The 15,902-nt window shown below is 39.9% G+C and overlaps 1 protein-coding gene across 2 annotated transcripts; it reads right to left on the bottom strand.

Moving 5' to 3' along the window:
* Positions 1-271: 271 nt before the first annotated feature.
* On the bottom strand, positions 272-15,610 carry sbk1 (SH3 domain binding kinase 1). 2 transcript variants are annotated; one of them, XM_041973835.1, is made up of 4 exons: positions 14,904-15,610; positions 5,453-5,694; positions 4,678-4,880; positions 272-4,208 (listed from the first exon to the last, which is right to left on the bottom strand). In XM_041973835.1, exons 1-4 carry the CDS (start codon positions 14,939-14,941, stop codon positions 3,381-3,383), a joined length of 1,311 nt encoding a protein of 436 aa, XP_041829769.1. In that variant the 5' UTR covers positions 14,942-15,610; the 3' UTR covers positions 272-3,380. The 2 variants fall into 2 exon arrangements, with proteins under 2 accessions (XP_041829769.1, XP_041829767.1); XM_041973833.1 differs by lacking the exon at positions 14,904-15,610 and adding an exon at positions 8,236-8,298.
* Between the last annotated feature and the right edge of the window lie 292 nt (positions 15,611-15,902).

Below are 15,902 nucleotides of genomic sequence, written 5' to 3'. Positions count from 1 at the left end.
CCGTCCTTGAACTCTTTTGCTCTTTGAGGACAGCAGATAGCTCCTATCTACTGATGTGTTAATTGGGCTCTTCAGACAGAAGCCGGGACATTAAAGTAGTCTGGGGGCTTGCTGGCAATCCAGACGAAAGGGAAATCACATGTGTTTCAAGCTGACCTTCATCTAATAGTCTGGGGACAGTCCAAAGCTGGACTGTATAAGCTGGGAAAAAAAAGTCAAACATGACTTTGAAAAACCACCCAGAAGCCATAAACTGTGGCGCATAAATTTATTTCAACATATATTCAAATTTTGTTTATTCATTTTTCATTTTGTTAAAGACACAGTACATACAATATTTACAATTAGGATCTAAAAGGACATTTGCTGGAAGGAAAAATGTTTATCATTGGATCAGGATAAAGTGTGTAAGAGGAAGGCTACGCTCTCTGGAGCTTAAATAAAACTTGATGCAATTTGACATCTAAACTTTACAATTCCCATCATAACAGTCTGTAAGAGACAAGAGTTCACATCTCAGCTGTTGACAGCAGACTAATGCTGGATTAATACTCGTGCATTGTCTGCATAAGGTTGGTTACAGCGTCACCAACGTATGCTCTGTGTAGGTCCGCAGATGCCTGATGCGCACCTCTTCCAGACCTGACATGCACCCATACTTGGAGCATGGTTACTCGGAAGTACTCCCTTCTGATTAGTCGGTATGTGATTAAGTGTTTCCAGATCTCTGCAGGTTCTTGCTGAATTTGTGCACTTACCCCGAAAGAGAAACCACAACACGACGCCAAACCCTACGCTCAAGTGCAAGTCCAGATTCAAATGGCTATGTAGAACAAAGCAGCAGCTGCTGAAGTTGTACCACATGATACAAAGTAAATTTTCAGTATATTATCTAAAACATTTTAGTTCTTACTGTAAATGATGTTGCATTTAGCTGCTGATAATATAATGCACTCAGGTGAGACACTACATGTAAATATATGTACATATGTAATTTCGGGTTATTTGGCTTCTATTCTAGGCCATTTTTCAGTTGGTAGAAAGAAAATCTATAGTTTAGACACATTCAGAAATCAGGCAACATAGTTGAATAATATCTCATTTTCATATAAACATTTTGAAAAACTGGTATCACAGACAAAATAACAACAATTGCCAAAATTCTGTACTGCATTAGTCAAACCGGCACATAGCAGTTTCCAACAATAAGGTTCCAATTGCACAAAACTTTCCACTTTTATTCTTACCTCCTCTGTATTCTTGAGGTTTTTGCAATATAGTTACTTATATAATCTTATTTATGGAATATTTAATTGCTTAAAACTTGAAAACTTGATGAAAACTGTTTTTATCTGGTTGTTGACAGAATTTTGAACCTGACTTTACCTAATGTATGTATTTTTGCTACAGAGATGTGTCCAAAATAAGTAATTTATTGGTAACATAGTGTCACAAAAACTTAAATAATTATGTAAGTATATGGGCTATGTGCGCATCATCTGAAGTTTGATCTTAGGAGTGTCCAGTTCTGTCACTATAGCAACAGAGGAGATGGGGTGTCAAGGTAAGAGAGGGGAAACAAGAATGACTAATGCAGATGCAAATGCACACACACATAACAGATTGAGATAGGACTAATACAAGAGAAAAACATTACAGCAACGAGCACACAGAGGAGCATTCACACCAAATATGCCTTCATAAGCAGCAGTACCTTAATAAAAGGCAAAGCTGTAGCTGTGCCCTGGTCATAATCAATCAGCATCTTTAAAAAACAAAATCTGCAGCTCACACAGCAGTCATCTTTCCACACAATAAGCACCTGGACCCTGCTATTCGAGATATACCTTTGGACGGAGGCTGTGTGATCAAATTAAAGTGAGCAAAGAGGTTGCAATAACACTTTCTGTTTAACTGGGATTATAAGGTGTTAACCTGCAAAGCACTCCTCATTAGCTTTAAGTGACTGATGAAGCTCTACTAATTGAAAAGCAGGGAGCATGGAGATTTTACACAGGGGAATAGATGTTCCTTATGATAAGGTTAGGCTCACAGGTCATTGCAGGAATTCTACTCAATGATTTGTATGTCATGACTGAGCAAAAAGACTTGATTTGGTTCAGATAACCCAAAACAGCAAAAGAAAAAAGGAAGGCATTAGCAGCTGCTACAATGTTTTACAATGTGACTAGCTTCAGATTGCACATCTATACATTTAATTTGTTGTGATAAACTGTACATAGTGTAATCTTCCTTTGCTACATACGGTGCATTGTCCCACCAGCAAGTGTAAAACCCTAACCACCCATTACCCGTTGTAGAAAATCAGTACAGCTACATAGTTAAACTACCTGATACTGTGGTGCACTCCTAGAAATATCAAGTAATGTACAACATAGTCATATTTTCCTAAGAGTTATCCTCCTATACAAAAATCTTGTGCTTTAGCATTTTAAACATAGTTACAGACACACACACTCACACCTGTGCACTCACACACAAGGGGTAGAAAAGTAACTGTAAAGAGAACATGATTTTGCCTCTTTGTTTTTTAACCTTTTTCAGTCAGAAAATGCACAACCCCATGTATCCTGTTGTGTTTCGCCATGAATTAATCTCACTGAGAGCTCTTCAGAAGGGCCAGATGTGTCTTCCAGTCAATATGTGGATTTCCATTAATGATTAAACAGGAAGAGATCCAGTGTAGTGTCCTGAGTTGATGCCTATCAGGAAGAATCTGTCTCCCAGTCTAGACACCTAAATGAAATTATGTCTCATAGAAACTGCTACATAGTTTTTTTCTTCTCTTTTTCCCTTCGTAATACTTTATCTCAGATAAGTCTTATACTGTTTTTATGCATTGTAAGTAGGCAAAAAGTCTAAGAAATGGCAGTTGAGGAAGTTGTCCTCTGATTGCCGGCCAACATCGCCTTGTGGGAGGAAGGTTTGGTGTTCCTGGAGCTAAAACTGAGATAAACACCGAAGCACAGAGACATAGAGTGAATCTAAGTATAGAATCATTAGCACCACCACAGTGTATGGGCAGAAAACACAAATGTTAGTTTAGCAGGAAGAGCAGCTTAAAGAAGCATCAAGCTAACTCTTAAACACTGCCTGCATGGCTTCTCTGCTTGGGAAGCAGTCTTTGGTCACAAATCAAAACTTAACTGGCATTGAATATTAGTAACAGGCTGTCCAAGTGTGTACCACTGATTGATGATGTCCATTTCCACAGCTTGGGATGGGATCCCAAGCTCCTCTTTCATTGTTTAAGTATGTCTCCTTTTTCCCTGGACTTTCTGTGGAAGTCACTGACACCTCTTCACTGCTTGTTTTTGCTGTGAAATGCCATCTTGTTTTCAGTGCTAACATCAGTGTGTTCACACACAGATTTCTATTGCAGTCGCCATCATCATCTGGCTTTTGTTCTTCTCTCGACCAGGAGACTGGTGCTGTCCAGACTCTTCTCTGGGTGATAGCGGGTCAGAAAGAACACTACGCTTGAGTGGTGCTGGACGCAGGCAGGATGTTCCTGGAGGGGTGGATGGCTCAGGGTGTCTGTGGGAGGAACGCGAAACAGTGGATGTTGAGGAGGAAGTGCAACTGCCAGTGCACACTCCTGAGCTTGACCTCTCACCTCTCTTTGCTCGGTAAGATGCCCTGCGCCTGAGCTCACTGACCAGCTCATACTTGATAAAGCAGAACACATCCTTGACTCCACAGCGTTTTTCTGGATCAGCAGCGAGCAGCCTCTGAAACATGCGCAAGGCATCATCAGTAAAGCGGCGCCACTGAGATGGGTACGTTCCCACTGGACACCCTGCTTTCTGCCAGCGGCGAAACTCTTCGTAGAAGGCATCAGTCTGCAACGCTGCCTCCCAGGGGAAATTGCCCGTCAACATGCAGAAGACTAGAACACCAAACGCCCACACATCCAGGCTGGTGGTCACAAGAAAGCCTTCTGCACGGTTAGCGCGGCACACCTCTGGTGCTGTGTAGGGGATGGTGCCACTCACCCGCTTCACACGGCAGCCCACGCGTCGGGTCATGCCAAAGTCAGCCAGCTTGATGCGGCGGCACTCACGGTCAAACAACAGCACATTCTCCGGTTTGACATCTCGATGCACTAGGCTCTTACTATGCATAAAGTCCAGGGCCAAGCCTAGTTGTTGCATGCAGCGTTTGACCATTTCCTCTGGCAGACCAACCTAAGAAAAGGGATAAAAACAAAAAGAGAACATTTCTACACTGTCTCAGGCATATCAGTGTGTAGAGAGGTGACAGTAAAGAGTTTTTGTTTTTGGACTAGGTTACAGTAGGCTACCATTAAAAAAAAACCAAAAAAAAAAAAAAACGTGTGGAGGTTTCAAAGTGCAGGATGAAAAATTATTTGCACCAAAATGGAAAACTAATATAGGAGACACAGCTCTAAATTCCACTGCAATCTTTTTTTAATGAGCCTGTGGAACATCCTTGAAGTCAAGCATCCTCAGCATCCCAGCTGGAATAACACAAAAGCAAAGTGAGAGCTTTGTGAAAAAAGAAAGGCTGGACAAGGACAAGACTCCAGTCCCTGGAGAACTTGTTAAAACGACCATATCTGAACATTTTGATAGACCAAAGTGACTCGGGTTGGGTGAGCATAGTGACTGACAGAGGAAAAGATGATGACTCTACCTGTGGTGGTATAATGTCGAAAAGGTCTCCAGCAGGGGCATATTCTTGCCCAAACACATAGCTGTCCTCTGTCTCAAAAAGCACATCCAGGACTTTGATGATGAAAGGGCTGCAGCTAAGTGAGCCTGTTAGACTGTATTCTCGCAGGAAACTTTTGAGCTTTGTCTTGTTCTTGGTAACAAACTTCAGCGCCAGTTTGGTGCCTAAAGAAATCAGATATTAGCATGAACAGGAAATGAGCAACTGGACATAATCTTGATTCTGGTAAGCTAAAGTAATAAACTGGATAAACACAGCAAGCATTTTACTGTCCAAATCCTCCCCAAAAAAAGAAAATCCCATAACATGAATTTAGAGGTGTTGCCTCAGCCTATTTGTGACAGCTGGCATGTTCACTCATATATGAATGTACTGTGAATAAATCTCACACAACCAGCTGTTCGCATTCACAGCTGGAGAGGCCCTGTCAGCCCCTTCTACCACTCAGTATCACTTTAGAGTGCTTATACCTTGTTAAATTACATTTTTTTATAGCAAAAATAAATGCTAAATCTAAAAAAATAATTTACAAATTCTTCAAACTGTGCTAAAATTAATTTCTCATTGAGGCTTTGAACAACACAGCATGCTGATCAGCCTCAGCTTGTTATACTCAACTCTGAGGCACCCTGGTGCAACATGGATGCTGAGATCACAACAATCTGCCTCAATTTTTCAGATTTATGCTTTATTAGATGGTTAAAAGTCAAGCCCAAAAACGCATTAGCTGGCTCACCCTGTGTCCTGTGGGCCACGAGGTCCACCTTGCCATACGTGCCCTTCCCCAGCTCACGGATGTGCTCGTACTGCTTGGCTACATCTGCTGCAGATAGAGAGGTGATGGCCAATGCCTGCATGTCTTCCACAGGCACCCCTCCACAGTAATCAATTTTGGATGTCGGGGAGTTTCCACCGCTACCTGCCCGTCCTGGCCCAGACGGAGAAAGAGACAGGCTCGCCTTGACACTGTGTGGCAGACTGATGAGAGAGGAGGATATGGTTAGAGCCTGGCTACTATAATGGCAGCAAGCAAAATAAGCAAAATCCAGGTTTTTAATTAAAAGCTTTTTAGTTTCAAAACATGATATAAAATAATCTCATTTTGCATTTTGTCATAATTTATTCACGCCAAAATGTAGATGTATTGTGTGGAAGTCTGGACACCCCATAATTAATATGTTTGACCTTTAGCAGCAAGAAGTAATTGTTTTCTGTATGAAGTTATACATCACATTGCTGTGGAGGAAACGTTGTCCACTATTCTTTACAATGTTAATCCCTGCAAGACCAAATCACCACCCTTCCACCACTGTGCTAGACAACCTGGTTTCAGGTGTGCATGCAGATATGCTGTGTTTGTTTTTGGGCCTATCTGTCCAAAATATATTGTTCCAGAAGACTTTTTGTTTGTTAAAAAAACACAAAAAAAACACCTTTGCAAAGATTTTAGTGAAGAGTTTTCAAGCCTTTCAAAGCCTTCTGAAAAGGCTTTTTAGAGAAGAAAAAAGAACTCTTCTGTTGTGAACTTTAACATATAACATATTGATTGAGGCCTGTAGAGTTTGAGATGTAACACTCGTTTCTTTGTTACTTGTCATGAATTGTTTATCTGAGGTTTTGTACACCTACTTTTAACACCTTTTACTTCATAATGTCCTAATATGGAAAACTTTAGATATGAAAGAGAGTGTACTTTCTTTTTCGCACGACTATACATTCTTGTCTGTATAGTGTGTCCCAAAGGATGGTTAAATCAGGAATTCTTTAATGGACCCTCATTTTCATCCAATCAATTCTGGGAAAGCATCAACAGGAGGAGAACTTTCAGTAAATGTATTGGACTTCCTGCTGCCTCTAGATCACTAAGAACAGCTCTCAGATGTGGCAGACCTCAGACAGCACTTACTGGCAGACAGCTATAGGAAAATCAATAGGTAAAGAGATTTACAAACAGCAACAAACTAAAAGCTGAGTCCTTTAAATGTTTCACATGTTGCTAAGACATGCCATACTGTAGATATACTGTGACCTATCTGAACTATGCATATATACATTTCTCACACAACAGAAATAGTGGAGCAACTAAGACGAGAGCTAATTTGTTGCCTTAAAATACATTTAGTTGGGCAGCTGGTTTCTCTGAGTATTTTGATCAGTTTGTTAAAGTACTGCAACACAAAGTTTGTTGAAAGTTTTAAATAGGTCAAATTTATTTAAAGAGGGTAAGAATGTTGTTTGTTTAATGACAAACACACACTCATTCAGGGATCTGTGTCTGGATGTCTATGTTAGTGTTTAAAGAAATAGCAGAAATGACAGAAAACGAACTACTGGAAAAAAAAATAAAGATTTATTAATAAATCATACTATTGATTTTACCCATGGTCTCTGTTTATCTTCAACTCCTCCTCCCTACACATGCAATCACATCAAGTCACGCATAACATGCAAGCACACACACACACACACATAATACCAACAGGCACCAAATAAGTACAAACCATTTTGCTAATGACCTTTTTCATCCATCATTCAAAGCCTAATGCTTTGCTCTTTGTCCTACTTCTTTCCCTGCAGCCAGTTTTATAGCACTGCCGCTATAAACCAGGTTCAAAGCATCTAAACAAGTGTATCATAAATATGTCTGTCACCTGCTGAACACATAAAAAAGCGAATTGATGCAGCATACAGCACGGTTCAGGAAGTTCTATTCAGACATTTGGAAGTGGGTGATTTGTGGGAAGAGTGTGATAAATATATCTATAAAATCTAAAACAAGATGCAGGCCTTTGCAGGCTTGTGTTCTTGGCTCAGCACAATTTTCTTTGGAAGAAAAAGAAATGGGACTGAAAATAAAGTCTCCTGTGCACCATATGTATCTCTGCAGATAACACTTTGTCTTTGATTTTATCATAACCACTTAGAATATTATATAAGACACTATGAATTTTGTAGCCAACTCATGCTGAGCCTGCTCACTGTAGCAGCCTTCAGCAAATCAACACAAAACTTGATCAATGTCCAGGCCAGTCAGTAGTCCAAGTTTGGTGATTAAACATTTAAAGAGGACAGGCAGATGAACTGGTTGCACATTTCTTCTGACTGCCCACCCTGCATGGCCCCAGAGCTCTGATCGGTGAGAACCGAGCACAGCACAGGGAACTCTTGTTTACTGGCAGGCACTCTTCCAGTCTGCTCCACCAGCAGAATGCACAGCACTCATGCACGGATCCTAATCACATTACTCAGCTCCTACATAGACAGCCCCCCTTCCTCCATTTCCTTTGCAGAACTGGATTAACAACCCTAAAATGTGGTAAGTGGTTGGTACTCTGAGAGGCCGCAATGTGAACTAGACAGTTCAGCATAGCACCTCGTAGGTGTGCTGATGAACTTAGGTGGTATCTGGGAGATGATTGTGTGCAATTGTTTCTATTAGTATTTGGGAGGGGAGGCAAGGGTGGTCTGGAATATCAGTGGCACAAGGACACTCTTATCAACAGTCCTTTGTGGTCTTACCTCTGAGAGGGAGCAGCTGTGAGCCTCAGCAGAGCTACAGGATTCATTCTCAACTGCACTGCCTCATGCCCCACTGATCTGCCACACTGCCCTCAGCTCCTCTTTTGTCCTCTCAGGCAGCAAAAAGACATGGTTACATTCACATGTTGCACATGCAGATGAGGATCTGGCTTGAAACACATTTTAATAAATCTTGTACTAATTTTCTGCTGGTCTTTGAAAATAAAATAGACCCTGGGCTTCAGCGTTATGTTATATGTTTGTGGGAAGAGCAAATAATCATCAGTAATTTTCATTTTGTTTCGTTTCATCAGAAAAGCTTGCTACATTTCAGAGACTGAAAATAAGCCAATTTTCCTGATTCCCAAAAAGGCGAGAAAAAGGCTTTCGCTCCAAAGCAACAATCTGACACTAATTTCCCCACATAAACACAAGGACAATCTCAGTCCATTTAGCAATAATTTCAACAGAAGGGATCATTTCAGTATTACCTAAAACATTACCTACAAAAGGCTGTTTCAACAAAAAGGAATATTTAATTTGCACATTATATGGGTCCCCTCACAACGAACTGTTTGAACCTGAGCCTTAAACAGTTCTACACTTCACAAGATGACACTTTTTTAAATAGTATCCTTTTCTGTCAGCAAACTGAGAGAAAGCAGTAACATATAGCTTTATTATCGTCAGCATACATTTGAACTCAAAGCATCACTGTGTATAGTTACGGTTAAAAAAGGCAATAATTAGTTCATAATATATATATATGTATATGTATATATACATATATATATATATATATATATATATATATACTTCATATATTTCTGTTGCAACATACATAGTTCACTATTCATAAGTTATTGGCCCTGCTTTTTTTTGCTTTTTTTTAAAGCAAAATAGCACTGTTTTTTAAAGCTGGTGGGAAACTGCCTGTTTTCCCACCAGTTTTGAGAGGAACAGCTGTAATCTGTGTTTTTCAGCAAAATCACTTCCCATCCTGTTGCTTCAAACTGTGCAATATGACAATGATGTTGTCAGAGTTAAAACAAATAAGACATTAAATCATTTGGTAGCAGATGAGATCCAGCTTTCCTGGCTCCAAACCAATTTATTTCTTTTTGACATGAGCCCCATGTAAATTATTCCATGTTGGTGGAGAAGGGGAGTGAGCATGGGATACAGTTAAGTTGGATTGTGACAGATGCATGGTTTAAGTTCCACATGCTCAGATAAAAGGCAATTAGACTTATTTTCCTGCTTCCTGAAGACGCTTCAACTCTCATTTGAAAAAATATTTGTCACTTCTGTGTGCTGGAAAGTTTCAGGTTTATAAACTGTTGCTCAGACATTCACACTTGTCACATGTGTGTCACTGACCCACCCACCATGTGGGTGGTTTGGTTTGTGGTGGTTGTTTATTCACCTGACCAACATGTGAGATGTTTCGTCACGCAGTTTGAGATGTGAATGGCTGTGAAACTACCTACGGAGGACAATTACAGCTGCACTTTAAGCATTAGACAGGTGATGTCTGAGGCCATCTATTAGTCTGAGGCTATTTAACGTTTTTCTTTCTTTTTTTTTCAATTTAAGATTTCTTTCATTCTTCTTTCTTTCACTGTCCTTGAAATATAGTTGAGCCACTGAGTCTTGATCTGAATAGCTGGATTTCCTATGTTGTATTGTTTTCTTATAAAGTGGTTCCTGAATTTGCACCATATTAAGTTCTCTGCACTGAACTGCATTTACCATAACACCACTCACACCATGTTTGTATGGTTCTCCTTTATTTAAGTTTATCAGACACTCGTGCCACATATGTAAGAGCATTTTATTTCTTTAATTTTAGAAGAACAAGATCAAGAATATTGGATGAAAAGCAAAACATCTTCAAGGACCAATAAGTCCAGTTGCCTTCTTTCTTAAAGCATGTAGCTTTACGAGGACATGGATGACAGAGAATCTATAACATTCATTCAGTGCTGAATTTGCACACTTTGGCAACAGGAGTTTTTATCAGTCATATGTTAATATACACAAAGAGGTGAGGTTGAATCAAAAGCTTTACATACTTCTCATTTCTCCTCTTTTCTTTCTCTTCTGTCTGTTCCTGCAAATGTAAACAAGAGACTAAAGAAAGAAATAAACAGACTGCAGAGCTTACCCCTTATCTTTACCTCTCACTATACTAATGGACTAGTTGCTTTGCTCTCTGCAAAAGAGTCATTATGGATTAGGACGGATCTCTTGTGTCCAATTTACTGACAAAATGCCTAACATGCCTTGCCTCTGGGTCACCGTGAAACAACTGAGTGAAATTAAATGTGACTGAAGCTGTTTCTTGCACTGTCTGTATGAAAACAGGATAACCGCATGCAATGGAAAAACATAACGACATAATATTTTTCTGTCTGCTTGTATTTGATCCCTTGTTGTTTTGGCCTGAATGAGTGGAATAAAAACACACGATTCAATCAAATGTAAATGGAATTAATCGTGACAATCGGTAGTAGATAAAACAGGGGAAAAAAATAAGAATCCCCTTCCTTAGAGGACATCAGACTTGTGGTCCTCAACACGTGGATGAAGAAATCTCCTGCTGTGTTGTGATAGGTGAAACATAGGCCAAGGCCACAGACTCTTACTTTGACAAATCACCTGCTCCCAGCTCTGCCGAGTTGCCCATATGGCCCCCTGCTGATCCCGAGTACTGTGTAACGTGCTCCTGACTCACCTTACCGCTACTCTGCTTCTCACATCTTTCTCACTACTGCTTGTCGTGAACCCAATGGTGCGACCTCAGCCTCACCACTGAAAGACTGGCAGAAATGTAGGCAGCCAGCTGCCTCCTGCTGGGATGACCTACAACCCAGAGAGGGACAACCTTGATGAAGTGTTCCCAAATTGAACTGAAAGTGGAGATAAACCATGTGCGATGACGCTTCAAGGACATTTAGCTTAAAGCTGACAATGAAAAACTACCAGCTTTGTGACAAAAAAAAAAACATCACCTGCACAATAATGACCTTCACAGAGAAGAATGGCGTAAACTTGTCTTGTGATGTCACAAAAAAGTCACAAAAATCAGACGTTTCCAAATACCATCCAAGCAAGCCCAACACATTTTGACAAGCCCTGACAAGACCCGTAGAGTAAATTGTTATTTGGTGTGTTTTATGGAAATAACACTTTTCTAACTGCTAAGGAATATAAGCTGAAGATATTTCCATGTGTAGTCACACAATTAAACATAATTTAAAAAACAAATGGCTCAAACTCAGCAGAAGACAGCATGCAAGCCTTTTGGGAAAAGAAGTGACAAAAACATCCCAAACAGGACCCCAAAGACTTTCAGCTGCTATAATGAATGTGCTACCTGCCACAGGCATCCAAACATTTGCCTAAAAACATTTTTTGAAAGAATAATAACTGAAATAAAAATTATAATAATATGGCTTAAAATGTTCAAGAAACAAAATTTGTAGCATTGTTTGATGTAAATAAAAACAGGATGCTATGATTTGCACATTTTATAAAACAATATTTAATTCATGGAACAGAAAACAACGCTGAAAGTGAAATATTTTAGATTACTAAATAGTTGGTATGGGGCAACAAAAGGCTTGAAAAGTATGTTATTCCGAAAAGATACAGCTAAGGAAAAATTTAAATTAATTATGTTAACTGGCAACAAATCAGTAACATGATTGGGTCTGAAAAAAGAGCACCTCAGAAAATCCCGGAGTAATTTTAGAAAGATGTGTCTCAACATAAAACTGTGAAGATTTTGAAATTGTCATCAGATACAGTACATGCTATCATGTAAAGATTCAGAGAACATAAGCACACCTCAGTGTGCAAGGGATATGAATCAATATTAGACGCCTGTAAACGGTGGGCCTTCAGGCAGCACTGCATTAAAAACAGAGACAGCCGTGTCATGGAAATCACTGCATGGGCTCAGAAACAATTCTAGAAATCAGTGTCTGTGAACACAGTTCACTGTGCCATCCACAAATGTAGGCTAAAGCTCAATCATGCAAACAAAGTGCCATAACATGATCAGAAACCCCTCTCCTGTCTACTCTGAACCAAAGCTCATTTAGAATTGATTTTAAAAAATATTTTGTTGTCAGACAATTGAATTTTAAATTTCTTTTTGGAAATCACGGACTCTGCATCCTCTGGTCTAAAGAAGAGAAAGACCATCTAGCCTATCATCGACATATTTGATGTATGGGGCTTCAGTCATATCTAGTGGAAGACTCAATGCTGAAAGATATGCACAGGTTTTAGAGCAACATATGCTCCATCCAGACCATATTTCAAAATTCAGCAAGACTATTTTAAACTGCATCAACTGCAACAGCATAGCTTTATAATAGAAGAGTCCAGCAGCTAGACTAGCCTGTCTGCAACACTGATCTTCAACAAAATAAAAATATTTGGTGCATCATGAAACATAAAAAAACAAAAAAGAAGCCTCAGGACTCTTGAGAGGCTAGAATCCTGTATCAGGCAAGAATGGAGCATCATTTCTTTCCCAAAGGTCCGATAACTGGTCCCCTTAGTTCCCAGATTGTTTATGGACTGTTGTTAAAAGAGGAGAGGAACAAGTGGTAAACATATAACCTATTGCTAACTTTTTGTTGTCAAGATGAGCTAATAATTTTTTATCAAATAGTAAAATGTGTAACTTTGAACATTCGATGTTTTCTATGTGCTACTGTGAAAAAAAATAGTTGGCTTATGAGTCACAAATCATTGAATTTTGTTTTTATTTACATTTCACACTGCATCCCAACATTTTGGGATATCGGTTTATACCTGCTTAGCTATTCAGAGTTACAGAGAATATTCCTGCGGTGTCCAATCCATTGCGTGCCACTGTTTATCCTCTAGCAGATTCCAGATTAAGGCTTTTGATGCAAACACCACCCTAGGCATCTGATTATGATTGCCAATCATAATCAATGTCACCATCACCCTCAGTGTGTTCTGCTGTAATGCAAAAAGCTACCCGTAGAACATACTGTACCTAACCCCCACTCCATTAAAATCTCACAACCCAGTAACCTCTAGTTATAATAAGGAGGCTTTGTGTGATAAAGATAAGAGGGAGAAAGAAGAACAAGGGAAATCCAGTGAGACAGAAACTAATACATCCCCTCTTTATGCCGCATAGACTATGTCCCTTTGATGTCAAATACATGGGGAAATCTGACTGTAATATGAGCTCAGTAAATGGGTGTAGCTAAATGATGCAACAGCAATAATTATGCTGCTCATGCACAATAGCCTCTAACCATAAAGTGACAAATGTTTATTGCTTAGACTGCATTCACCAAACCTCTATGTCCTTCTCTCAGACTAAACACCAGCTATGCTCTGACTTTAATTGTGTGTGTGTGTTTGTGTGTGTCTATAAATATGCAGGCTAGGTTTTCCACTGACAATCAACACGGAGCAAAACTGCCTGTAAAATGTCCCTTATGCAAAGGTCCAAATTCTAATTTCGGTTTGTCAGTGATCATCACAAACCTACATTTAATCATAACCATTTCTCTGTGTTTTGTGGCTTATATGTGAGGGGCAGATATTGTGTTTGGTCATGGCAGCTGGAGTGCATAATTTTCTCTCTCCGTTGTTTGATAAAGACTTATTTGCAGCTATCTAATTTGAAATGGAGATAGCTCTGAAATTGGGGCAGTTGTGTAAGGGTTTTCCAGAAAATGTGAGTGAATTCCAACATTTTTGTTACATTCAAGGCTACGAACTTCAGGCAAAGCACTGTTAGTTTATGAAGTAAGGTTATTTACTAGCTGAATGTTGTAGAATCTTGACAAGAATGTATAGATTCTTTTAATCATGGTGAAATAAACACACACAATAAACTTAATTATTTCTAAAGAATCTAGCAAATGGAGCCTTCTTTAAAAAAAGAACAGTCCTAAATTGTATTTAATTTATTTATTCGTTTACAAAACAGTTGTGCCAAACCCAAAATATCACTGCAACTCCCCAATAATGCTTATAACAAATGCAAACCCGTGCCTGCTGGTATTGTCTTTTTTGTTTAGAGTCCATTACTATTCTCTAGGTTTTGGGTTTTACAGGATTTGCAAACCAGTGGTTCATTTTAATGCATTAGGTAGCAATTTAGTATGACATATCACCGATCCACCCCAGCCAAAGTATTACTGGGCTATTAAAAAAGTGTAGTCTACCCTTGATGCCCTCACATCCATCAAGCCTAGACAGGATAACAAAAGCAGAGTGGGACTATGCTGAATTGAGGACAAACAATATCTCAACTGAATCAGCTACACTAGTTAGGATTAATCCCAGAATGATGCAAATTAATACTGCATAGTAATGACTTACACTGAGGATGCTTTGCTGTCTAATTTGAAAACAATTGTAGGTGAAAGTTCAGACCGCAAATGGTTACTGAGGAACCAGGGTTAATCAAAACATAAGAATTAGAATAAGAATATTTGATGGAAATTGTTAAGTTCCCAAAGAAATAAAAAATTATTTTAAAATTTAGATCCTCTCTATCAATCTTTCTTTCTCTCTCTCTCTCTCGCTCTCTCTCTCTCAGTATCATGTACACTGACCCAGTTTCGGGCACCTTGGGGTGCATCAAGGTGTTACTCACTCACCTGCTGGCGACCTGTCTCTCTCCCCCATGGTCCTGCATCCGATCGGTGAGCAGAGCTGCTGCGCTCTGCTCCGCACCGATGCTTCTGGTTCTGGGGGAATCTGACAGATGGATGTCCTCGCTGTTGTAGATCAAATTATTGACGTTTAAAGAACCGATCAGTTTTTTTTTTTTTTAATAAAATAAAATACAAGAGAGAAAAAAACCTTGCAGTTTCACGCTTGAATAGATTGGATTTGTTTTTGTGCTCTGCCTGCCGCTTGCCCAAGGCGACGCTCGCCCTGTTTCTGGAAAAGCTCTTCAGTTTGAGACTTTTTGTAGGTGGATGAAATCAAAGCCACATGTGAGATGAGGACACTGGATGGGGTCCCTCCTCTGAGCGCTCACCGTCTCAACCAGCCAAGCAGCGGCAGGAGGCTGCGTGTTTATCTTTTGCTCCTCCAGTAGTCCGCATGACCCATTTCAGTACCACACGCACTGAAAACCATCCCATTCATTCACATCCACGCTCAGCGGGAAGGCGCAGCAAAGCTCTGATCTCTGCAGCATGCATAAGCAAATCTTCATGCTCCCACACCGTCTGAACTAATCTCAGCCGTCAACGTCGGTCTGTGCGGTCCGTCGGTCCATTGGGACTCTGTAGAGTTGGGGATGGGAGTGTTTCAGATGTTGTATACCTCTGCTGGTCCTACCAGTCTGCTCCTTCATTGTTCACCGTCTCCACCCTCTGGCAAACTAAATACGCTCACGTGTCCTAGGTCCTAGCGCCGGGGTGCTCACATCCAACTAATATCCAACCAAAATGTGTCCTTTTATATTCAGGTTTTGAATCTTCAAGCTACCCCAGTCTTTAGATGTTCACCATCTTACAGCTACTAGCGTGCCCACGTAATATGATGAGTTTGCTAATTGTCATTATTAGGCAACAACAAGGTACATTTTCAATTAATTCACTGCCCTGGCGGCTCCTCCTTTACTGTACATGTTATCCACAGGCCTC

The sequence above is a fragment of the Melanotaenia boesemani genome, chromosome 21 (assembly GCF_017639745.1).
Source record: "Melanotaenia boesemani isolate fMelBoe1 chromosome 21, fMelBoe1.pri, whole genome shotgun sequence".
Classification (NCBI taxonomy): domain Eukaryota; kingdom Metazoa; phylum Chordata; class Actinopteri; order Atheriniformes; family Melanotaeniidae; genus Melanotaenia; species Melanotaenia boesemani.
Note: the sequence above shows the minus strand (reverse complement) of the source record. Positions and strands in the feature narration are given on the sequence as shown.